Here is a 24,136-nt window from a genome sequence, read left to right on the forward strand (position 1 = left end):
CCTCCCTGGACGGGAGAGGAAGTGACGCTGTTGCCGAAAAGATGGAGGCGACGGCGACGATCCCATCTTCAGCTACGGCCTCGGCCACGACGACAGCCACCGCGGCTGCTCTCGGGGAGGTGGAGGATGAAGGGCTCCTGGCGTCGCTGTTCCGGGACCGCTTTCCGGAGGCCCAGTGGCGCGAGCGGCCTGACGTGGGACGCTATCTCAGGGAGTTGAGTGGCTCAGGACTGGAGCGGCTGCGGCGGGAGCCCGAGCGCCTGGCGGAGGAGCGAGCGCACCTGCTGCAGCAGACGCGCGACTTGGCCTTCGCCAACTACAAGACCTTCATCCGCGGCGCCGAGTGCACCGAGCGCATCCACCGCCTCTTTGGGGATGTGGAGGAGTCGCTCGGCCGCCTGCTTGACCGCTTGCCCAGCTTCCAACAGAGCTGCAGGTGCGGCGGGCCCGGAGCTAGAGGGGCTTCTAATAACTGTAATAGCTGTCTTTATGATGATAGAAATACTTAACACTTAGTGCTTACTATATGCCAGCTTCTCCTCTGAGCATTTTATTAATCCTTTTAAGCATCACAGCAGCCTTCGAGGTAGGTACGCCATTCCCATTTTGTGTATAAGGAAATTGAGACTGCCCCAGGATGTTTCTAAGTCAGAGTTGGAACCCAGCAGCACATCCCTCTTATAGGGCTGTTGTGAGCACTAAATGGAATGCATACAAAGCACTTACGATTGGGTCTGACGTATCGTAATTAACACCCTACAATTGTCAGTTTAATATATGTGCATATTTACGTAAACACACACACATCACACATACACACAACACACACATACATAACGATAGCTTGGCTCAGAGATCATCTGATCCAAAACTTTCACTGACAGGAGACTGACAAGGAAATCCCATTTGGGAGCAGTAATAATCCTCAAAAAAACCCCACCAAACTTCCTTTTTGAACCATATTCTGCCTCTCTCCATCATTATCCCTAATTCTGCCTTCCAGTCTTTCATGAGAAAAGTGTTTTCTTTAGAGTCTTTCAATATTTGAGAATAGCTTTCATATTCTTCCAGTCCTCTAGAATAGAGAGGGGGCTTCACAAAGCAGGCCTCTGCAGTTACAGAGAAGAAAGGGAGACTAGCAGGAACTAAGGTTGGAGAATAGCAGAGATTAAGAGGCTGAGGGAATTTGGGGATTAGGTTGTAGTTCAAAGCTACTTGGGGCATCATGCAAATAAGAACAGCTGTTATTAAAGAAACATTTACTCCATATCAGATTCTGTGTTAAATGGTTTATACCCATCAACTCATTTAATCCTCACATCCTTATGAGGTGGGTCGTAGTACTATTTTACCAATGAAGAAACAGTTCAGAGAGACTTAAGTACCTTGCCATGGCTTGTTAAGTGATGTATCTGGATTCAAATCTTTTTTTTTTTTTTTTTAATCACTTACTGGTTGTGTGACCTTAGACAAGTTGCTTTAAATCTTTGGGATAAAAGTACCTGATGAGTTTGGTGTGAAGATTAGATTAATCGTCTAGCCTGGTGTCAGTTCATAGTAAGTGCCTGGTAACTGGATGCACAGCAGTGAACCACCAAATGTTCTCCTGACTGTTGCTAGGAATTTTGTGAAAGAGGCTGAGGAGATCAGTTCCAGTCGCCGGATGAACACCCTGACTCTAAACCGGCACACGGAAATCCTGGAAATCCTGGAGATCCCTCAGCTCATGGACACCTGTGTCCGGAACAGCTATTATGAGGAGGCCCTGGAGCTGGCAGCCTACGTACGCCGACTAGAAAGGAAATACTCCTCCATCCCTGTCATCCAGGTAGCCAACTTGCCCAGAGAAGGCTCAAACTGATGTTCTTATGGCCAGGAATTCTGTGGCCGTCACTGACCCTTTAGGCAGAAATCTTGGGGAAACTCCTGGCATATTTCACATCAGTTACTGCAAGGCAAGCAGGCTTGCTCATAAAACATACATTCATTATTCAGTCAGTTGGTAAATACTAACCACGGGCCAGGCAGTGACCTAGGTGCTGGGGAAGTAGTGTGAACAAAGGCAAGGCTGTGGCTCGTGTGACTATAAGCTGTTAACTGGCAAATAAATAATATCCTTTCAGATAGTGAAATACACCAGGGAGTGGGCCAGGAGACTAGGTGGGTTGCTCCAGGAAGAGTGGTCAGGAAAGGCTTTTCTAGAGAAGTAACATTTAAGCTGAGACCCAGATGATGAGAAGCCAGCCACATGATGTGGGGAGAGACCAAACCAGAAAGTATCCGATCAAGTAGAGCAGGCTAAGGAGAGAAGAAGTTGGGAGTGTTTAGAAGTAAAAAGGACAGCCATTCTGGCTGGTCTGTGGTGAGCAAAGGGACAGCATTAGGACGCAGGTGAGGGCAAGAGAACCAGGCAGGGCCTGTAGGCCACAGTGAACCAGATCTTTGTTGGTGAGCCTGGATGCACCAGTTTTAGGAGGTCTATCTCATACATCAGGACAGCGGTGGGAATGTTGGTTGGCAATATTCAGGGCTAGTGGAATGCGTTCCGGGGAGTGTCTTCCCCGGCGTACTGACTCACCCCGTGTTGTCAGGGCATTGTGAACGAAGTGCGCCAGTCCATGCAGCTGATGCTGAGCCAGCTGATCCAACAACTGAGGACCAACATCCAGCTCCCTGCCTGCCTCCGTGTCATTGGCTTTCTACGGCAAATGGATGTCTTCACTGAGGCTGAGCTGAGGGTCAAGTTCCTTCAGGCCCGAGATGCTTGGCTCCGTTCCATCCTGACTGCCATCCCCAATGATGATCCCTATTTCCACATCTCAAAAACCATCGAGGCCTGCCGTGTCCATCTGTTCGATATTATCACCCAGTACCGTGCCATCTTCTCAGACGAGGACCCTCTGCTGCCTCCTGCCATGGGTGAACACACGGTGAATGAGAGTGCCATCTTCCATGGCTGGGTGCTGCAGAAAGTCTCACAGTTCCTGCAGGTGCTGGAGACTGACCTTAACCGAGGGATTGGCAGCCGTCTGGACTCTCTGCTGGGCCAGTGCATGTACTTTGGGCTGTCCTTCAGTCGAGTAGGGGCTGATTTCCGGGGTCAGTTGGCGCCTGTTTTCCAGCAGGTGGCTATCAGCACTTTCCAGAAAGCAATTCAGGAGGCCGTCGAGAAGTTCCAGGATGAAATGAACTCTTACACCCTCATCTCGACTCCAGCAGTCCTGGGCAGCAGTGCCCTGCCGGCTGCTGCTCCGGTCACTCAGCCAGGAACCCTGCAGCCACCCATGGTGCTCTTAGACTTCCCACCCCTTGCCTGCTTCCTTAACAGCATTCTGGTCGCCTTCAATGATCTGCGCCTCTGCTGCCCCGTGGCCCTGGCGCAGGAGGTGACGAGAGCCCTGGAGGACGCCCTTGACAAGGTGAGCGCAGTCTGTTGGCTCTCTACTGGGGCCTTTTTTTTTGGTGGGGTGGCCGCGGGGGCACTCCTTTCATTACAGGTGGCCAGACTTTTGTAATACACCAGTCCGTGTGACAGGGTGTCTGTTGACTTAGGTTTAGTGTGATTTTAGAGGTTTTTCTAGTTGAAAAGGTCTGGTTAGTCCTCCTTCATGAAGTGGCTCACCTGTAGTCATTTTTCAGTGATGTATTGGTTTTCTGTTGCTGCATGACAAACTCACACAAACACAGCAGCTTAAAACAACACATGTTTATCATGTCTCAGTTTCTGTGGGTCAGGAGTCCAGGCACAGTATAACTGGGCTGACCTTCTGCTCACAAGGTTGCAATCGAGTTGTTGCCCGACTGTGGACTCATCTGGGTCTCGGGATCCCCTCCTTTCAGGTTCATTCACAGTGGCGTATTCCTGTTCCTTACAGTTGTAGGACTGAGGCCCTCAGCTCGTAGAGACCACCCTACTCTGTGAGCAGTTCACAGCTTTTGATTCTTCAGGGCCAGTGGGAGAGCATCTCTCCTGCCTGAGTCTCTTCCTCAGCCCTCTTTAAGAGGCTCATCTAATTAAGTCAGACCCACCCAGGATAACTTCCTTTTTCATTAATTCACAGTCAGCTGATTTGGGATGTTAATGAAAACTGCAGAATCCTTCACCTTTGCCATATCCTATTGGTTCTGCCTGCGCTCAAGGAGGAGGAGAAAACACAAGGGAGTGGGTACCAGGAGGTGGGGATCACAAGAGCCATCTTAGAATTCTGCCTAATATAAGTAACACTACTGATCTTACTAATATCCGAGTATGGTGCACACTTTTAAACATTAAATCTTAGATGTTGAGGTGCTTCTTACGATTGATGGCATCTTATAGTCCCTGTCAGCCAGGTGGCAGTTGTGACATGCTTGCATCAAGTCTTTCTGTTGATGTCCTCCTGTAAAGAACCGCAAGAAAGTATGAGCAATGAAGCTTTATAGGGTCAGTGAAATTCAGATAATAGTAATTAGCTAATATCCATCTAGAGCTTACCTCATGTCACATAGTTCATCATACTTTATACATATTCAGCCTTTATCCTCACAACTCTTTGAGGTTAGGTCCTTTTGCTGGCTCTGCTTTATAGATGAGTGAACTATCAAACACAGAGGGCTTACGTAATCAGAGGCCACGGAAGCACTGAGTGCACAGCTGGAACTAGAGCTCAGAACATCTAGCACCAGAGGCTCGTTGTTCTTTACTTGTTTGTCTGGCGGTACATTGCAGCTTGTGACCAGGGATTGAACCCAGGCCCTCGGCATCCTAACCACTGAACCACCAGGCAATTTCCCAGAGTCTCTGTTCTTAACCCTGTCACCGTGACACTTGTCCGTAATGTTAGCTAGGCTTACTCTGTTATTTGTATGTGGAATTAGTGAATGTTTTTTATATGTGGAAATAATGTATGTTCTTTTCCAGCTCTGTTTTCCCCCTCCTTTACAGTTTTCTAGTGGTTCTAGCATTCTGGAACATCAGAGGCCTTACTCAGTAAAACCTTTTATGGTATTGCTGATATTTTCCTGGATCCATCAGAGTTCTAGTCTATCTCCCATGGGAGCCAAAAATGATGTAGTCTGTGTATTTCATGATGTTCCTGCTCTGGAATTGGAAACTGCACAAATAATAAAACTAGTTGAGTAAGAACTACATCATTGAAGTGACAGAATTGTGAAGACTGACCACAATTGTGAATTTAAACAAGATAATGATGTACTGTTTGGAAGGATTGTTCTTTTGGAAAACTTCAGGGCTGCACATCATTGTCACTGCTGATGGGGATAGATTAACAGGTAATTGGTGGTGCCCTTTTCTCCTAGGTAACTAAAGTAATCCTGGCCTTCCATCGTGCAGAAGAGGCTGCCTTCAGCAGTGGGGAGCAAGAGCTCTTTGTCCAGTTCTGCACTGTCTTCCTGGAAGACCTTGTTCCTTATTTAAATCGCTGTCTCCAAGTCCTTTTTCCTCCAGCTCAGATAGCACAGACCTTAGGTAAGAGAAGAGAAGAGAAGATTTTTAAAACTACTTTATTGACATAATTCACATACTAAGTAATTCACCTATTTTTAAAATTCAAAGTTTTTAGTAAAAATGTACAGAGGTGTGTACAACCATTGCTATCATCTAATTTTAGAACATTTCCATCACCCCAAAGATCCCTGGTGTTCATTTGTGGTCATTCCCCAATCCCACCCTTAGCCCCTGGCAACTACTAACCTACTTTCTATTGCAGTAAATTCTTCGTTTTTGGACATTTCTTATCAGTAGACTCATTCAGTTTGTTTATATCTGGCTAAGTGAAAGAAGCTAATCACAAAAAACCATAATGTATGATTCTATTGCCATGAAATGCTTACAGACGGTGTTTATTTTTTTTCTGTAATTTGCCTTCGTATCCCTTTGACCACTGTCTCTGTGTGGCGAAGGGCAGTGGGCAGTGGGCAGTGGTCGCACCAGCAGAGTGGCTGCTCTTGGCTCCCCCAGCTTCTCCTTGGCCCTGTCTGGGGAAGCCGGTGCCTGTCCAGGCTCTCCTGGCACTGTCTCCATCCGCCCTGCACTGTGCTGTTTCGATTACCTTCACAGTCTGGCTTTTACGGCACAGCTCCCTGTCCCCTATCACAAAGGTGACTTTTACTCTACTGAAATGTGCTGTGTTCGTTACTCCCAATAAGTATTTTGGGTTTTTTCCCCTTGTAGACACATCAATATTTAAACTTATTAAACGCTTTTTTTTCACTTGTGTTCTTTACCTTCTGGGTCAGGCATTCCACCCACTCAGCTTTCCAAGTACGGAAACCTGGGGCACGTGAACGTCAGCGTCGTCCAGGAGCCTCTGGCCTTTATTCTGCCCAAGAGAGAGCCGGTCTTCTGTCTGGACAAGGAGCTAGTCCCCGAGCTCCCGGCTCCAGCGCCAGCACTGCCGCCCAAGGCGCCGAGCCCCGAGCCGGTCACCCCGGCTGTCCCTGACGCGGGGCAGGAGGAGGTGGAGTTCGCGGGTCCCCCGCAGCCGGACGAGCCTAGTGCGGGCATCTGACCGGTGCGGCCTTTACCTGGGCGTGGGGCCGGGGAAGGTTACGCAACCCGGTGGGAACGGTGTTGCCACGCGTGGGAGAGGCTGCAAAAGGCGTAATTCAAGCGAGAACCCCCAATACTGTAAAGCAACCATATTCCAATTAAATTTTAAAAATAGTGAACCTCTTGGCTGTTCTTGTAAATGCTTCGTTAAACTACCAGAAACGGGACTTAATAAGGCTGAAAGTCGCCGCGGAGAGGCAGGCTGCGTACGGGGAGCGGCGCCGGCGCTCCCGGGAGGTGCACGGAAACTTCACTTCCCGGCGTCCCTGGCGGCGGAGCCTCGGCTACGGGGGCCGGCGAGGGACGCGTCCGGGCGGGCGACTCTGCTCCACGCGCCATGGGTCACCTGGGGGCTGGGCTGCTGCTGCGGTGGCTGCGGGCGCCGCGGTGCGTTGGGTCGGCCCTACTGTGGGGAGAGCGGGTAGCGGTCGGCGGCGCCCAAGCCTACAGCTCCACGCCTGCCCGGGATGGACTCGAGGGGCCGGCGCGCCGGCGCTCCTACTGGCGCTACGTGCGGCGTCTGGTGCAGGGAACGCCGGAGCCGCCGTACCCGCGCGTGTGCCAGGTTGGGGATCCGGCGCTGCGGGCCGTGGCGGCCCCGGTAGAGCCGGCGCAGCTGGCGGGACCCGAGCTGCAGCGGCTGGTGGAGCGGCTAGTGCAAGTGATGCGGCGCCGGCATTGCGTGGGCTTGAGCGCGCCGCAACTCGGAGTGCCGCTGCAGGTACTGGCGCTGGAGTTCCCCGAGGCGCTCTTCCGCGCTTGCGCGCCGCGTGTGCGCGAGGCCCGTCAGATGGAGCCCTTCCCCCTGCGCGTGTTCGTGAATCCCAGCCTGCGGGTGCTGGACAGCCGCCTGGTCACCTTCCCTGAGGGCTGCGAGAGTGTCGCCGGCTTCCTTGCTTGCGTGCCCCGCTTCCAGGCGGTGCAAATCTCAGGTGCGGAGAGGTGGGGTCCCTGGGGCGGCGACTGGGTACCTGTGTGCTCCCATTCAACCTGTGTAGGCGGCGGGCTCGGATCCCACAAAACAGTTTACGCCAAGTTGCAGTTGAAGTGTAGACATGTTGAAGCTGATCTGAGGAGCCTACCGACATGAACAAAAAGCAGACCCAGAGTGGACGGAATTCAGGACGGCGGATGGGATGGGGGAGGAGGTGCCTGTGAGAGCACGGCCAGCTCAACTGGGGCAGAGGAGTGGCGACTGGAAGGGTGGCCTGGTTCCACTATGAGCTCTCACCCCGCTCTCTGCCCTGTCGCTCACCCTGTCTCCTCTCTCTCTCACACACACATCTCTACTACTATTAGATCTGTCGTGGTGGCTTGGGAGAAGTAGAACCCATCTTTGCCTAGCTCAGGGTGATAAGCCAGTACCTGTCATACCACAGGATATTGTGTAGAATGTGATTCTTTGCTGGAGGGTTGGGATGGTGGTTCTTCTTGAGCAAGCCGCTTGGGAAGATCATTTCTCATTTTAGCCCCATAGTGAGCCTAGCAACCCACCTGTCAGGGTTGGGAACCTGGTTGAATACTTGGTAGAGTCAGAGTTCAGACTTCGTTTTTAGGATGGAGAGGGGCTGCCGTCTGCATTCCCTTCCGATGTTGCCTCTTGTAAACACAGCCAGGGGCAGGGAAAGTCTTAGCAGGTTGAGAATGACGCAGTTCCACCATGTCCTCACCCAGGCTGTACCTTCCTCTGCAGGGTTGGACCCTAGAGGAGAGCAGGTGGTGTGGCAGGCGAGTGGGTGGGCAGCCCGCATCATCCAGCACGAGATGGACCACTTGCAGGGCTGCCTGTTCATTGACAAAATGGACAGCAAGACGTTTACAAACATCCACTGGATGGAAGTGAATGACTAACCAAGACGCACACACTCCGGCTGTGAGCTGGGCATCTTCCTTGCTGGACTTGGTGCTGGTTCTGCTCTAACAGAAAACAACCGACTGCCAAAGCTGCTGAACTGAGTTGGAGGAAGATGCTAAAAATGTGTACCCTGAAGTGAGCTATGGACAGTATTTCTTCAACTTGAAAAGAGAAATATCTCCCCTAAAGGAGTGGGCATTTCCTGGCAATTTTGTATAGAGATGGGAGGTGAGGGGTGCAAATAAATAGCCACTCTCAATAGATGTGATTTCAGAAGAGTGTAGCCATCTATTCCTCAAGCCAAGATCAGATTATGATGTAACCCCCCAAACATCTGAAAGCTGTGTTTAAAATGCAGATTAAGGCTGTGGTTGCTCGTCTTCACCAATTTCTTATGTTACAAAGGGTCTGTGTGTGTTACTTGCATAGTCTGTTTGTTTTGGATACCAGTCTGCCTGTGGAAGTAAAACACAGGACAGAATATCCCCAGTTCAATGCCAGTATTAAGGTTAACTGAGTAGTCATACGTTTTTCAAGGTTCAGGTAGTTTAGGTCTCGGGCTTTTGCTTTCCACCTTTAACAGGCCTGGGGAAGATTTTCCTGCTGAGATCTCTTAGGTAGCTGGTACGTGGCTCGTTCTTTGGGTGGAGGCCATGGAGCAGGGCTGGGAAAGGGGCGATACAGGTTTCCCCATAATCCGAAAGAATTCTGATGAAGCCTTTCCTAAGCTGAAATAGCATACATGGAAGAAGCAGTTACCTTAGGACACATCATGCTAACAGGTGCACAAAATAAATTGAGATACAGCACAGATGCTCACAGACACAGTTCAAAGCGATGATGGCTTGAGGCTGAGATCCTGAGTGTAGCTCCTGGGGAAGGAGCTTGGTGGTGCCACTCTGGCTGCTCTGAGTGCTCGCTGCTTCTGTAAGAGCTTGCTGCAAAACACAAGCTGAATGGTGTTTCAGCTTTTGCCTTTTTTTGTAAAAATGAAAGTCCTCTTCAAGTTTCTTTCCCTTAGTGAAAGCAGGTACTAATGTAGGTCTTTCATAGAAGTGAAGCAGTGCAAAGTGGTTTCAACAAGTGGGGACTGCCTGTAGTTGAGAAGGAGCAATGAGCCTTTTCCTGTCAATCAGGGCAGAAACAGAAAGCAGAACACCTACTTCCTCGTCACCACACTTATTCTGAAAAAATAAACCAGCGTCATGGCGACCACGGTTTTAGCTTTAAGATTCTGTCAGAGCCTTGTCAAGAGGTGAAGGAACTCATTTTTATGTTGTTTTCCCATGCAGGTACTCTTACTGATGTCCTCCAAAATCCAAATACAGGTATAGTAAGAAGTCCAGTAAGCTGTTTATAGAGAAAATGTATCTTAAACAGTAGTTAATCAAACGACCCAGGAAAGACCCACTCTCCCCAAGTGCTTTCTCTGAACAGCCAAGTCTGGGGTGTATGAGGCCACGCAAGCCTGCCAAGTCTGGCTTTGTGTCCATCACACTTCAGGGAGGAACAGGGCCTAGCACTGCCCTGAGGTTAAGGACAGACTCAGCCCTCTTGGAATCTGTAGTAAGCTCTCATTTATACTGAAAACATGGCTCCTTAGGAAAATTAGGATTCAGTGAGCCTCCTTTCCCTTGCAGGATGGCATTAAAACACTCTGAAGGTTCCTTACAGGCCCTGAGGTTAACAGTCCTTAATCATGCCTTTGTTATACAGATTGGTAGTATCTGCTGGACACTTTCTGACTTAAGGCCCAAAAGAAAATGACTGCTCAATGTGGACCTCGGGGAAAGCCTGAGATTCTGTTGCTGACAATAAATGAGATTTATGGTTGTAATAAACAAGGATGGATTTGATCAATTAACCCAAGACAGTACAACCCAAAGACAACAAATCCTTGCCTTTACGAGGAAGAAACTCTCTTCCATCTTGGGCAGAGAGATCAGCTGCAAAACCATACACATGATTCAGCACCTTGAGCTAATGAAAGTTTTAGAAGTCAACTTCCACAGTGTAAATCAGTGTAGGCGGAGGATTAAGAATGGAATCCCCAGGTAGAGAGGAAGTGAACTGTACAGTAAGCGCTTAGGGGAGGAAGTGAACTGCACAGTAAGCACTTAGGGAAGGAAGTTCCTCTGCACTTACTAGCCATGTTGAGCATCACCACTGCCAGCCTCAGCAGCGAATAAGACAAGTGTTTGCCTGTCACTCAGGGTACAAAGAGAAGTGGGAAGGCAGGGCAACTGTGATGAGAACTGTGGCGATGAGCCCCAGCAGCCCTCCAGTTTCTGCTAACCCCTATGACTTGCCAATGTGTTCAAGCAGCAGCAAGAAGGAAGCAGGTTGAAGAAAAAAAAAAGGCAACGGCCTTCCGTTTTAAATAAAGGTAACGAAACACAACGGACTAAAATGAAACAGTACAGGGAGGGTGTGGCCAGTAGTTAGTTTTTGAATGGCATTTTCAAATGGTAACTGGTGGCTGAGGGTCCATAACTAACTAATCAGGAACATGATGTGGAAACTCTCCAGCAAGTGACACAGCTCCCCCGACCCAGCACAGCACCATCTGGAGGTCAGGCCTGCTGACGCTCCAGGTAACCAGAGCCGGGCTGGCCCACTGCACTGGAGAGGAGCGTTGCGCCTAAGCCTTCAAGGAACCAAGGAAAAGCTGGCTCAATTCAGCAGACACCTCTACCCAGATCAAAGAAACACCCCAGTGCAATGCTAACATCAAGAGAAAACCACGTCTCATCAGTCGTGGGCCATTCTGGTTGAAGATACTGACACTAAGTTTGGGAGGGGGAGGAGAGCTAGAGCAACCGGATCCCAGGCTGTTCCTGCCGCCCCTCAGACAGTACTCCCAGGCCTGCCACCAGCTCTGGAGCCATGGCTGCCTCACTTCCAGGAATCACAAACTCAAGGGGCCACCGGGGCTGGACAGGAAATGCCAAGGAGTGAGGCAGTCCGGGTGGGGAGGGTGGGCCAGAGGGGCACAGTCCCCGGATGAAGAAGGCAGACCCTGGATGCAGGGCCAGTGTTTCCCTAATCTGCTTCAGAAGCCAGAGATCTCAATTTTTGTCAGCTCTTGACTTTTAAATGTTAGCAGCAGACCAAACCAAAGCACAACCGCAGGCCGTGTCTAGACCACAGGCCTCTCAGCTTGCGGCCTCTCATCTGGAGGTTGAACAGGAACTGCCCAGGTCCCTGAAACACACCCACCACTTCCAAGGCCTTCGGGGAAGAAAGGTCTTATGAACGCGACAGAACAGGCCCGGAACTGCAGCCACTGGTGACATTCCTGTTTACTTGCAGCTCCACTGAAGAGAAGAGAGCAGAGACCGGAGGGTCTTTCTAGGGGAAGCAAGTGTGGCCTTCAAGGAGCCCCCAGACAGGAGTCAAAGATGAGAGCACTCTCAGGTGGCTCAAGAAATGAAAAGGGTTTATTAGCCCGCTTCCAGGACAGGGACCCGGGGCAGTGGCTGGCCTCAGTGTTCTCACATTCAGAGGGATTAAGAAAGAGGCAGCAGTGACACCTGCCTGACTGCGTTCCCTCGGTCTGATCTACGCAGCTTTGTGCTCACAAAAACCATCCTCTCCTCCTGCAGGGAGGACACAGGTCCCGGAGGAAGCAAATGGCTTGGCTCTACTCGTGGCCCCTACAGGCAGAGTCTGGACTGGGGACCCCGGGCAATAGCCATTCTGTTCACATGGAGCAGTACTTGGATCTGGAAGGGAGAGGCAGCGGGGGGCACTGGGCAGCCATTCTGAAGGGCTGCTGCGCCAACTCCAAGGCCGGGGCCGCTCCCACTCCCCGATGCCTTGGGCAGGTTTTAAATTTATAAACAAGTCACAAATCCAAGCAGCATTAATTTAGGGGAACAAAGAATGGCTTAAAACAAAACCATGGGAGGGGGGCAGGACAAGGAGATGGTGAGCATCCAGAAGAGGAGGAGGAGGAAGCAGGAAGAGCCAGTACACCCCAGGTACCGTATGTGCTTCTGCGACTCCGCGGCAGGGAAGCCCTTCCTTCCTGCTCCCCCACTGACGGCCAGTCAGCAGGGGTTCGCTGCAGCAGCCTTGGGACGAGCCCTGGAGCTCTGTGTGGCCACTGACCTGGGGAGTACCGTGGACTGACCCCAATCAACCTCCCACCTTCACCATCAGGCAAGTGAAGAAGCTTTTAACTCTCCTGTCCAAAGTCCTCTGAGAACTTCTTCACTTTCAGGAGGTCTTCTGCATTCACAGTGGGCCGAGTGGTGGCCAAGGACCGGAGCATGTCCGACTGCAAAGAGAGGTGCAGGCAGGTGAGGGGGGCTGGGCTTCCCACACAGTCCAGGCTGGGAAGAGGAGGGGGAGAGCCCTGCCTCTGAGGTCACCCCCAGGTCCCAGATGCAGAACTCCCACTGCCTGGCTTCTGTCCGAAGGCCTCCGGGAGCAACCCATGACATTTCTAGACAGCCTACTTCCGGTTGAGGGAATCTTAAGTTCCTGTTATCTCTTAACTCCTGTGAGAAGCTCTCTGTAAGTGCACGCCCACCACACCAGGCCCAGTGATCTTGCCTGACACCGCCTCACGGGATAGGCAAGACCACTGGCAAGGATGAGATAAGGAGAGGCCAGGAACAGTGAGCTGAGTGTCTGCCTGTGCAACCACACCAAGTCAACAGTGTTAAAGACAGTTACTGGTTCCTTCTGGGTAAGAAGGCCAACCTCAAAGGGACCAAAAAAGCAGTCCTCACCTGGCCTTTACTCTCCCTGTTGAAGAAGATACAATTCTAACACTACGGCCTCCATCCTGGGTCCCCACTGAGTCTGGTATAAGGAGCGCCAGCTCCAGAGCCCCAAAGACCATTCTGCCTAGGAGGAGCCACAACAGCACAGAACATGGAAGGGGAAGAGCAGATTTTATTCTTGGACCGAAACCGCCAGGTTCCTGGGCTCTCTGTAGTCCTCTCTCCCAGCCTGCCACTTACCATGCAAACCACAGGCTCTAGGAGTTTGTCACCAGGGACATCCATCCAAGTCATCTCCATGGCCCCTGGGTCCCCCGGCGAGCATGGGGTCAGGAGGTCATCGATCATAATGCTAGGGTTGGTGCGGGAAGGGCCACAGACCTGAAACCAAACAGGAGCCTGACTGGCTGGAGCGGCTGCCCCTTGGCATCTGGGGACACCTCGGGTTTCTGAGCCCTGAGAAGAAGGGGACAGCGTGATGTGGACGAAGGCTTGGGTTTCTAGGTCAGCAGTCTGATCTGACTGATGGGCTCCTTCAAACTCTTGGGCTCTGGGAGTCTGGGTGGCTCCAAATCCAATCTCAGAGGTTTGCGATCAGCATGCTGTTCCAGCTGTTGTTCTCCAGAACCGTAATCTGTGACCCAAAGGCCTAGAAAGCTTCCTTAACTCATCAACTCCATCAAATCTCACCATGAACGTGGTGACGTCAAGTGTTTTTCCAACCAAAGGCTGCCTGCTCCGTTGGCAACATTTCCCCAAGAATCTCCAGGGCTCAACACTTAGATCCTTCAACTCCTGACTCAGTTCACCCAGGGTGCCCCATCCATTAAGGGTGCAACCCACCCACACCCCCTCCCAATCGCAGAACACCAGACCTCCCTCCCTGGCTGTTTCCCCCATCACCCTTAAGAAAAGAGTCTTTGCTGTCTGTCTCCCCGACTAGGAATGAGGCTCGGGTAAGGGTTTCCGTCGGCTGTGGTCACAGGTGTCTCCCCAACCCGCAGAGCAGAGCCCGCAGTGACCCTGACAGCCGTCTACCGCATGCATGCACTGCCTCTGTGTGGTGTGCCATTTTATGCCCCTCGCTTTCAGACACGCAGCAGGGCCCACCACAAGCATTAGCACAGGGCTGGAACAGGTGGCAGGGGTGGTGGTCACGGCGCCCTATCCTCTGGCATCACCCGATTTGAGGTGGTTGCCCTCAAGCCAGCATTGCGGGGGTCGTGGAACAGGTACAGCCTTGCCCCTGAAGGCACTTAACCTCGGCTCCCAAGACGCGCTGTCACCCAAGCAGCCAGAGAGCCAACACCCCCTTTCCTGTGACACTTTCTAAGCAGCTCCCTGTAGGCCCGCTCACCTTTTTGAAGTGTGTTGCTGACTGCACTTTCCTCACGGGCTGCATGAGGGAGTCCCGCACAATGACGCTGATGTCTGCACCCGAGTAGCCTTCTGTCTTCCGGGCCAGCTCGTGGATGTTGGCCTCTGTGAGGTTGTGAGGAGTGCTCCCCAGATGCAATCGGAACATCTGGGCACGGGCAGCCTCCTCCGGCAATGGGATATAAATTCGCTTTTCAAACCTAAAGAGCCAAGCACACGGCAGGACTTGAAAGTGGAAGGTGGGACGGTCTCAACGGAGAGGCTCAGAGGCCCTCCGGAAGCCAGCCTCACTAAGGGCTCTGCAGACTCGGAGAAGCCGCCAGAGAAACAGGGTCCAGCTAACATGCCTGCTGCCAGCTGCAGGCTGACCACGGCTGGAGACAGACCTCGGCCCTGGGCTCCTCCAGGGAAGACTCACCTCCTTCTAATGGCCGAGTCCAACACCCACGGGATGTTTGTGGCACCTAGCACCAGAGTCCCATCATTGTTGTTCCCCACCCCTGTGGACAAAGGGAAACACAGACACCAACTCAGCACCTGCCAGGCTCAGTCAGGACCCAGGGTGAAGGACCTCGGGGGCTCTGTGTCCTGAACTGGAGCTGTCCCCTGATACCCCCATCAGGGCCCTGGCAAGGCTTACTGGGGTACAAGCCCCACAGCCCTGCCCATCTCGGGAGGGGCAGAGAGGCGGCCAGCCAAGGCCGCAATGAGAGGGAGTTAAGAACTGCTTCTCTGATAGTCCCTCCACCGTAAGAGCAGTCAGATTCAGCTACAGCTAAATACCAAAGCCCAGGGCTGGCTTCAGGTGGGGCAAGGAGTGGGGAGGGGACCCGGGACTGGCACACACCCTGCATCTGGACTAGGAACTCCGTTTTGATCCTACGGGCAGCCTCGCTCTCATTCTCGTTGCGGGATCCACAGAGCGAATCCACCTCGTCGATGAAGATGATGGAGGGCTTGTGCTGCCGGGCCAGCTCGAACAGGTTCTTGACTAGCCTGTGAGGGGAGACACAGGTGGGATCCCGGCCCAGCCCAGGCCCCTGGCACCACCCTCCCTCGCCCTTCCCTTGGAGAGGCTGAGTCGACAGAAAAAACAGTAGTAACAAGTCCTCAGGCAGCTCTGCACTGGGAGGAAGAGCAAGCCTCAGCATCAGTCTCGAATCCCAGCAGCCCTGTTCATTAGCTCTGGACAAGGACAAGTCCCTTCCCTTCCTCTCAGCCTCAGTCTCCTCATCTGCAAAATGGGAGCCGGTATAGGGAATAAGTTAACTGTGTAAAGTCCCCAACGGAGGACACTTAGCTGAAACCCAGTTACTCTGAGTGCCTTTCCTTTCCCCTCATGTGGACTCATGGCTCCCAAGTGACCTTCCAGTCTCGGCTGGCTCTGTCAGGACAGTGTCCCACCTGACAAGCTAACAAGACACCCCTCTCCCGGCGCCTCTGGGAGGCGAGTCCAAGGGCAGGGAAGCCGGACCATGAGCAGCCACTGCAGCTGCCGTGGGAGCGGAGCCTGGGTGGACTCACTTCTCGCTCTCCCCCAGCCACTTAGACATCAAGTCTGAGGAGGACACAGAGAAGAAGGTGGAGTTGTTGGCCTCCGTTGCCACTGCTTTGGCCAGGTAGGATTTCCCTGTGCCGGGCGGTCCAAAGAGCAGTATCCCCCGCCAAGGGGTACGCTTGCCTATGAGAAAGAATGAACTCGAGTGAGCTTCTTCCTGACTGGGGAAAGGGAGAGGAAAAAGCAGAGGGGCCGGAGTCACGGTAAATACGGCCAGGAATAAAAAGCTCTACAAGATGACTTTGCCGTAGGAGCAGAAGAGTCAAGGCAACTAAATCACCTGCCAAGAGCTTGGTCCTGGCCCTGGCTCCTGACCCCTGAGACCCGGCAAAGTGATGCTGGCTGGCGCTGGTTCCTGACCCTGCCTACCACTGGAACGATTCAAAGTTCTAGTCACAAAAGTGTCTCTGACATGGAAAGAAGCCAAGGAGTAGGTGAGCGCAGTGAGCCGGCCCTGGACCTTGCCTGCTAAGGGCGAAGGGAGCCGAGTTGCCACCTACCCCCTGGATGTCTGCATCACGGGGGCCCTGAGCTGGAGCTCTCAGAAGCCTGACTTTTGTGCACTGGGGCCTAAAGTGGCTTAACTCTTACCTGTGAACAAGTGCGGGAATTTAATTGGCAAAATGACAGCTTCTTTGAGGGCCTCCTTGGCTCCCTCCAGCCCAGCCACATCATTCCACCGGATGTTGGGCTTCTCCATCACGACGGCACCTGCAGGACCAAGATGGAGCCTTCGACCTGGAGCCTGACCCATCTGGGGGTCCCTGCCACCACCCACCACCACCCACCACCACCACCCTCGCCCCCTCCCACCACCACGGGCCTCAGGCTGCTTACCCATCAGCTGCTCTTGCAATTTCTTTTTCTCTGGATTATCCCCTTCACTGTCACTATCGCTGCTGGGAAAGGAGACAGAAGACAACAGGCTGGAGTGAGAAGCAGTGAGCAAGGAGGCTCAGAGAGCGAGGCCAGGCTCTGACGGCCAGCCCGGTGCTAAACAGACACTTTCCTTGCTTGACAGTGGTTGAGAGGTCCCCAGACAAGGCACCCCAAGGATGTCGGGGCTACACGTCATCAGCGATCCCCTCTGGATCCTCCAGGAAACACTCTCCTCACCAACTCTCGCTTCTTCATGAAGGGCAGAGAACTGAGATGTGTGCGCTCTCAAGAAGGCCGGTGGGGGCCCTGTGCTCTGGCTGGACTTCAAGAACAGCCGGGCAAGCACTGGGAGCTGCTCCTGGCCTTTCACAGGGACTCACAGCAGGACAGTATGTGGCTGTGCCTCCAGGGCTGAGCCCGATCTGGACACAAGTCACATGTCATCCTCAGAACCCTTCCAGGCCCCTGGGCGGGTCCTCTCAACCCAGGAGCAGAGCTCCCCCTTCGGGGGTCGGGGGCAGAGCTGACACGTCACCCTTCTCTCTCCTACTCCATCAGCTCTGGGCTGTGCACCCTCCCTTCACCTCCAGGACATCATTGGCCTTTGTGCTCAAACCACAGGTGTGAGGTGACAGGCTGTGGAGGGAACGCTGGCTGTAGAGTCCAAAACAGAGGCCCCAGGTCTGGGTCCAGACTCCATCAAGTAACAGCTCTATGACCACAGCCATCCCTGAACCTCTCTGAGCCTGCCGCTGTCCATCACGTGCAGATGAGAACCTCTGATAACACAGCTGGCCCTTATTTGACCCTTACTGTGCTCCAAGCTCTCTTCTCCGGGCTTTTCCTGCATTATCTCATTTGCTCCTTAGAGCAACACTGGGAGGGAAGTCCCACTACCTTCCTCCTCCTACAGATGAGGAACCTGCAGGCCCAGCAGGGTCATGGCGCTTGTACAGGGTCACACGACTAGGAAGCAGCAGAGCCAGGCTGGATCCTGACAGTCTGGCTGCAGAGTCCAGGGCTGACCCCCTACCCTGCCCACAGCTTTTCCATACAGATCTAGTGAGACAACGGATGTATGTTTCCTGTAAAGGGCTTGGTGAAAAAAAAAAAAAAGTGGAAAAAAACAAAAAAAAAGGGCTCGGTGAAGGCAGCTGCAGGCATCATCTCTATTACAAGTAGAATTCCCCAAAGGACAGCACCAAGATGACAGCAACGCAGGAAACAGACCCTGCTCGCAGGGGTGCTGGCCCCCGAGGGTCCTCCACTCCTCCGTACTCACCCCTTACTCTCGCTTTGATTCTCTTTGACTGGCTTCTTGCCATGCTTCTCTTTGTTTCGTAAGTAATCCTTCAGCTTCTCCGCCCGGTCCAGGTACTGCATGCACTTGGCTCGAATGCTCTCCTTGGCTTTGTCACTGTGTGCTTCATCTGCAGAAGGGGAACCACGGAGGGGCCCCTGTGAGCTCCGTGTGCCCGCCCTCCTCTCACCGGGGCTCTGAGGCTAGGGAGGGCCCTGTGGGGGACTCACATTTGATAGCGTGCAGGAAGTACTCCACGGCATGCTGGTAGAGCCGGAGCGCCTCCTCGTAATTCTTGGCTTTATCCTCTTCTGTGGCTTTTGTCACCAGATCAATGGCTTTCTGGAAAGGCAAAACACACAACCCAGTGCTTCCCACGAGATCCAGAAAGCCCCTGGGTTCTGGGCAGCAGGAGTACACTGATAAGAGATATTGCCGGGTCCGGGAATCCATCAGCTGCAGACCTTTATGTTGGCTTACTTGTCCAACATCAACTACAAAGGCCTTGAAAGGAAGCTTTAAAAGACAGCTGTCCCGCTTCACAATACACTCATAAGCAACTGCCTTCTCAGTCAAGTGGAAGCCTGATCAAGTATCTCAGGTTAGGGCTCAAAAGGAAAATTCACTTTCTATTTCGCAATTTCAGGGGAAAGAGAAATAGAGCTGGACTGAGAGCCTGCAACAGGGCAAACAGCAAAACCAACTGATTGCTGCACTGGTCAGCATGGAGGCCAGAAACTGCCCTTGAACTTATGGGCCAGAAAGGACCCAGCCAGCTAGGAAAGTCCTTCATCAACCCGACAGTTTTATGATATGGACTTAAAAGGATCTCTACTTTTTTTGTATTAGCCCAACTCACTTCTCTAGGCTCAAAAGAGAAGACAGTTTCCTTAAAGTTGATTCCTAGGGAAGGGATGCTTAGCCACGTGACTCAATACATGGATACCTCGAGGAAGAAGAGTGCCTGCTTACTTCAAAGGCATCTATGTGCTGCCAGTGGTGGGGAGTGAGCTTCCAGACCCTCCTAAGAACTCTGCAAGAGTGTCTTTGTGAACCTGCTAAATCCCACAGGCCTGTGCTATGGACCGAACTGAAAGCCTGCTGGATCTCTCAGGCAGCTGCCCCACACCTACACATCCAGTTTTAGAAACCATGGCTTCACCAAGCTGGGAAGCACCACCAGAATTATCCTCTTCAAACTGAGACAGCACTAGACAGCAGGCAGGCAGAGACCACTGGCCACACAGCGAACAATAAGCCTCCTGACTAGCTCTTGGCAGGGCCCAGGGCCTTTGTGCAGCCCTTTCTCATCTGAAAATACGAAGTCTCAAAAAGACACAGAGAGTTCTACAGATCTAACAGACTGGGACAGGTCAGGCCAGGCTGATGTCACACAAGCTCACCAGCTTGAAGAGATGAGGAAAAGCTACTGTTTTCTAGCTCCCTATACTCCTTACAAACAGATAATGGCTGGGAGCCCTGAACCTTCCCGGATGATCAGCTTAAACACAAACTTCATGTGTTTACTGTCCTCCGCGATGCCTCTCTTCAGACAGACATGAAACGGGGTGTTCCTGTCACCAGTGGCTTCTCATCTCCAGAACACACCTCCAGGTCCTTGGCCTTTTCCACTCTACACACTTTGCTTGGGTCTTTTTTGAAAGGGGGGTTCAGAGCGATACTATAGGAATGCTCTGCTTCTCAGGCGGCAAAGCGGGCCCACCCCTGCCCCCCGAGATCCTCAGTGCACCTCAGAACACACTCACCGCTTCCGGCAACCATACATAGTTTTTCACATACAAGGGGTGCGAGTTGCAATTTAGAGTCAAACAGTTTTGCTTAACAGTAGGGAAAGGCGACAAAACTGTCAGCTCTGTGCAATCTCTAGTAACAGGTGTGGCAGAGGATAAGGATGAAAGAAAAGGGTAACAAAGACATGCTAACAGATGGCAAACTTTCCATAAAGGACCAGAATGTGGATATTTTAGATTCTCCTGCCGTATAATCTCTGTTGCAACCACTCAACTCTGCCTTTGAGGCTCCAAGGCAACCAGAGACAATACCTAAACGAAATGAGCAGGGATGGGTTCCAATAAAACTTTACAGACACTGGAATTTCAATTTCATGACTGTCACATATCATGAAACATCCCTTTTTCCAGACACTTAAAAATGTAAAAACCGGGGCTTCCCTGCTGGCTCAGTGGTTAAGGAATCCGCCTACCAGTGCAGGAGACATGGGGTTTGACCCCCTGTTCCGGGAAGATCTCACATGCAATGGGCACCACAACTATTGAGCCAGTGCTCTAGAGCCTGGGAGCCACAACCACTGAAGCCCTCACACCCTAGAGCCTGTGCTCTGCGGCAACAGAAACCACCACAATGAGAAGCCTGTGCCCAGAGAGTAGCATCTGCTCTCTGCAACTAGAGAAAAACCCACACAGCAATGAAGACCCAGGACAGCCAAAAAATAAAATGAAAATTTTTTTTTTCAAAAATGAAAGAACCCATCACACAAGATCACATATTATGATATATACTTCCATTTATATGAAATGCCCAGATTAGACAAATGCTTAGGGACAGAGAATGGATTAGTGGTTGCCTAGGGTTGGGAGAAATAGACAGTTGGGGGCTGGAGAAGTGTGACTGCTCAAGGAGGCAGCATTTCTTTCTGGAGTGATGAAAGTGTTCTAAAAGTGATTGTGGCAATGACTGCACAACTCTGGGAAAGTCACTCAGTCACGTCCAATTCTTTGTGACTCCACGGACTATACAGTCCATTCCATGGAATTCTCCAGGCCAGAATACTGGAGTGGGTCGTCTTTCCCTTCTCCAGGGGATCTTCCCAACCCAGGGATCAAACCCAGGTCTCCCGCATTGTGGGCGGATTCTTTACCAGCTGAGCCACAAGGGAAGCCCAAGAATACTGGAGTGAGTAGCCTATCCCTTCTCCAGCGGATCTTCCTAACCCAGGAATCGAACTGGGGTCTCCTGCATTGCAGCGGGATTCTTTATCAACTGAGCTATCAGGGAAGCCTCTGAATATACTAAAAGCATTGAACTGTACACTTTAAATGATTGAATTGTATGGCGTGTGAGTTATATCTTAATAAAGCTTTCCTTTAAAAAAAAAAAAGGAAAAAGCATTCTTAGCTCATAAGCCCTGGGAAGGTGAGATCTGCAAGCCATGTTGGTCCACCCCTGTGATAACAGCTTCCACTGGTAACTGGTAAGGTTTTGCTCTGGACAGCAGCAAATTCCTGGCCTAGTACCCACTGTATTCCATGCCTCTGTTCCCCTCTTTCTCTCCACCTGGAGTAACTATCCCTGCTGGTATCTGCCATCCCCCCATTCTTTGACTACCGACCCAAATGCCTCTTCTTCCTCTTCTTGCCCAACTCCCCGAAGCACTGTACCTGTCACCACTCAATGAGCACTTAATATGTAGCTGACATTGTGTTACAAGTGCCTCACCTGAATCACTCGCTCTAGAGACACGATCACAACAACCCTAGAGGGCATCACCCCATTTCACGGACAGGGAACCCGAGACTCCAACATCAGCTAACGAGCCCAAGGTCACATGCTAGTGAGTGGCAGAACCGAGACTCAAACTCAGGTCTGAGACAAGAAGAGCGCGCTCCTGTTTTTCTGACCAGCTAGGGCCAGCAGCACCTGGAGGACGGGTCAGTCATGCATCCAGGTGGCGCCACCCCAGCACCACCCGACGCGATCCAAGGAATGAATGAAGGGTCTTAGGCCGAGAAGAGGAAATTGGAGACCGGGGGAGGAACAGGGGCCCGTTCGAAGGGAGGCAGGAGGAGAAGGGAGATCCAGCAGCCCGACCGCGGGCCCGAGCTTGTGAGGCGTCGCTGGTGAGGCCCGGGTGAGGCTGATCCCCAAGGCAGCCGCGGGTCGCCAGCTACACACAGCGACCTCGGGGCTCGGCCCGGTCTAGCGGGCCAGGCATTCTAAACGCGAAGCGACCCACGGTTCAGAGCGCGAGAAAAGAGAAACGGGCACAGAGCGACCGGGCGGGGGCGCGAGGCCGCGGCTAGGAGGAGGCCGCCGGCCCGCCCGCAGGCCCCGCCGCGCCTCCTTCGGCCTCCGTAAGCCGGGCTGGGCCGCGCCGAGGTACCTGGAGGGTTGACGTTGTCATTTCATCTCCTGGGTCTGCCCCACACCCCGTGGCGCTGCTTGCGGCCTCGGTCCTGCCCCGGGAGCCGAGGAGCTGGTCCGGCGCTGAGAGCCCGATGGGTCAGCGATGGGCGCGGGCAGGACGGCCGCTAGCAGCCGGAGCGGAGTCCGAGGGCGAGCGAGGAGCGCGGCCTAGAGCGGTCGGGCCAGAGCCGTGCGGCTGCCCCCCGGCGGCCACGGCCGGCACTGCAGGCCGCCGCTCTCAGCCGAGGCTGCGGGACCGGGGCGTGAGCAAAGGGGCGTGTCGGGGGCGGGGTGAGACTGGGTCCCCCCAGGGGGCGGGGCCAGAATCGCACCGGAACGAAATCATCAAGTCCTGCATCCCACTTGGAATAAATCATCATCTATTGGGCAGGTTTTTCCTCTCACAATAAGCCTGACTTCTCAGAGCTTTGGGTTCCTGATGTTTAATAAGTTATACTAATAACAATTAGTATCTGCCTTGTCTGCCTTTTGGAGGAAATGAATGAGCGAGCTAATGTGAACAGTGTACCCCACACTGGGTCTTAGACCCTGGTTACTAAGATGCCAGTGGCTCTGTCTAAAGCCAGTTCTTTTTCCTTTATATTACTTTTCTCCCTAGGAAAGTGATTTTCTTAGGTCTCCAAAGCTGGAGGCTCTACCCAGGAGATCTTAAGCATAGCAGATTGGTTATTAACAGAAGTGCAGCGTGTTTAAAAACCAATAGGAAGAATCCAGTAAAGAAAGCTAGTAGCCAATGGGAATGGGACCAAAGCCTAGGTGGGTGGATTGGCTGCAGACAGTAAAGTGGGAGCGGAGAAGATAGATGCCTACCTCGGCTGGGCAGAAGATAACAAGATGTAAGGAGAGTACCTTTGGATGGCTTCTGTTTTCTTAGTGAATTAGAAGAAAAGAGAATCTGCTGATAGAGGGAGAGAAAGTGGAAGGCCTGGGGTTTGAGGAGAGTAAGGATGGTTTGAAATCATTTCAAGTGAACAAAGCTGATAAAGGGTGGCAACTCTATAAATGTATAGAGGTGACAATTTGTGTATCTATTAATCCCAAATTCCTAATTTATCATCCATCCCCCTTTCCTGCTTTAGTAACTGTCAGTTTGTTTTCTATGACTATTTCTGTCTTGTAAATACATTCACTTGTACCATTTGAGATTCCACTTATAAGTAGTGTATCTGTCTTTCTCTTTCTGACTTCACTTTGTATGATCACCTCTGTTGTTGTTGTTGTATAGTCTATAAGTTGTGTTTGACTCTTTTGTGGCCTCATGGACTGTAGCCCTCTGGGCTTCTCTGTCCGTGGGATTTTCTCGGCAAGAATACTGGAGTGGGTTGACATTTCCTCCTCCAGGGGATCTTCCCGACCCAGGGATCAAACCCTTGTTTTCAGCATTGCAGGTGGATTCTTTACCACTGAGTCACCTGGAAGGTACATGATCATCTCCAGGTCCATCAGGTTCATCCATTTTACTGCAAATGGCATTACGTCATGCTTTTTTATGGATGAGTAGTATTCTATTGTATATATATGTACCACATCTTCTTTATCCATTCCTCTGTCAACAGCCATTTAGGTTGATTCCATGACTTGGTTATTGTGAATAGTGCTGCTATGAATATTGGGGTGCACGTATCTTTTCAAATTAGAGTTTTCATCTTTTCTGGATATATGCCCAGGAGTAGGATTGCTGGATCATATGGTAAATCTA

General features: G+C 52.0%; 2 protein-coding genes across 5 annotated transcripts; one reads left to right on the plus strand and one right to left on the minus strand.

Moving 5' to 3' along the window:
- The first annotated feature begins 15 nt into the window (after positions 1–15).
- On the plus strand, positions 16–11,914 carry COG8 (component of oligomeric golgi complex 8). Of its 3 annotated transcripts, XM_040253232.1 has the most exons (6): positions 16–436; positions 1,621–1,828; positions 2,592–3,419; positions 5,299–5,467; positions 6,238–6,411; positions 8,244–11,914. In XM_040253232.1, exons 1-6 carry the CDS (start codon positions 42–44, stop codon positions 8,399–8,401), a joined length of 1,932 nt encoding a protein of 643 aa, XP_040109166.1. In that variant the 5' UTR covers positions 16–41; the 3' UTR covers positions 8,402–11,914. The 3 variants fall into 3 exon arrangements, with proteins under 3 accessions (XP_040109166.1, XP_040109164.1, XP_040109165.1); XM_040253230.1 differs by lacking the exon at positions 8,244–11,914 and having other exon boundaries at positions 6,238–6,669; XM_040253231.1 differs by lacking the exons at positions 16–436; positions 1,621–1,828; positions 2,592–3,419; positions 5,299–5,467; positions 6,238–6,411 and adding an exon at positions 6,795–7,482.
- VPS4A (vacuolar protein sorting 4 homolog A) lies at positions 11,822–22,630 on the minus strand. 2 transcript variants are annotated; one of them, XM_040253236.1, is made up of 11 exons: positions 22,394–22,630; positions 18,483–18,594; positions 18,235–18,382; positions 16,911–16,972; positions 16,665–16,784; positions 16,040–16,196; positions 15,363–15,511; positions 14,934–15,015; positions 14,496–14,715; positions 13,379–13,519; positions 11,822–12,687 (listed from the first exon to the last, which is right to left on the minus strand). In XM_040253236.1, exons 1-11 carry the CDS (start codon positions 22,412–22,414, stop codon positions 12,586–12,588), a joined length of 1,314 nt encoding a protein of 437 aa, XP_040109170.1. In that variant the 5' UTR covers positions 22,415–22,630; the 3' UTR covers positions 11,822–12,585. The 2 variants fall into 2 exon arrangements, with proteins under 2 accessions (XP_040109170.1, XP_040109171.1); XM_040253237.1 differs by having other exon boundaries at positions 11,828–12,687; positions 16,911–16,969; positions 22,394–22,606.
- Positions 22,631–24,136: the final 1,506 nt, after the last annotated feature.

This window comes from Oryx dammah, unplaced genomic scaffold, assembly GCF_014754425.2.
Source record: "Oryx dammah isolate SB20612 unplaced genomic scaffold, SCBI_Odam_1.1 HiC_scaffold_13, whole genome shotgun sequence".
NCBI lineage: Eukaryota > Metazoa > Chordata > Mammalia > Artiodactyla > Bovidae > Oryx > Oryx dammah.

What these genes read in the sequence shown, in the direction of transcription:
- VPS4A (XM_040253236.1), bottom strand. Translation starts at nt 22,414, where the DNA reads ATGACAACGTCAACCCTCCAG. An exon ending in CTTCCTGCACGCTATCAAAT is followed by an intron (nt 18,383 to 18,482) that starts GTGAGTCCCCCA and finishes CCCCTTCTGCAG; the next exon opens with ATGAAGCACACAGTGACAAA. An exon ending in TAGAGCCTGTGGTTTGCATG is followed by an intron (nt 12,688 to 13,378) that starts GTAAGTGGCAGG and finishes CTCTCTTTGCAG; the next exon opens with TCGGACATGCTCCGGTCCTT.
- COG8 (XM_040253232.1), top strand. Translation starts at nt 42, where the DNA reads ATGGAGGCGACGGCGACGATCCCATCTTCAGCTACGGCCTCGGCCACG. An exon ending in AGCTTCCAACAGAGCTGCAG is followed by an intron (nt 437 to 1,620) that starts GTGCGGCGGGCC and finishes GACTGTTGCTAG; the next exon opens with GAATTTTGTGAAAGAGGCTG. An exon ending in CCTCCATCCCTGTCATCCAG is followed by an intron (nt 1,829 to 2,591) that starts GTAGCCAACTTG and finishes CCGTGTTGTCAG; the next exon opens with GGCATTGTGAACGAAGTGCG.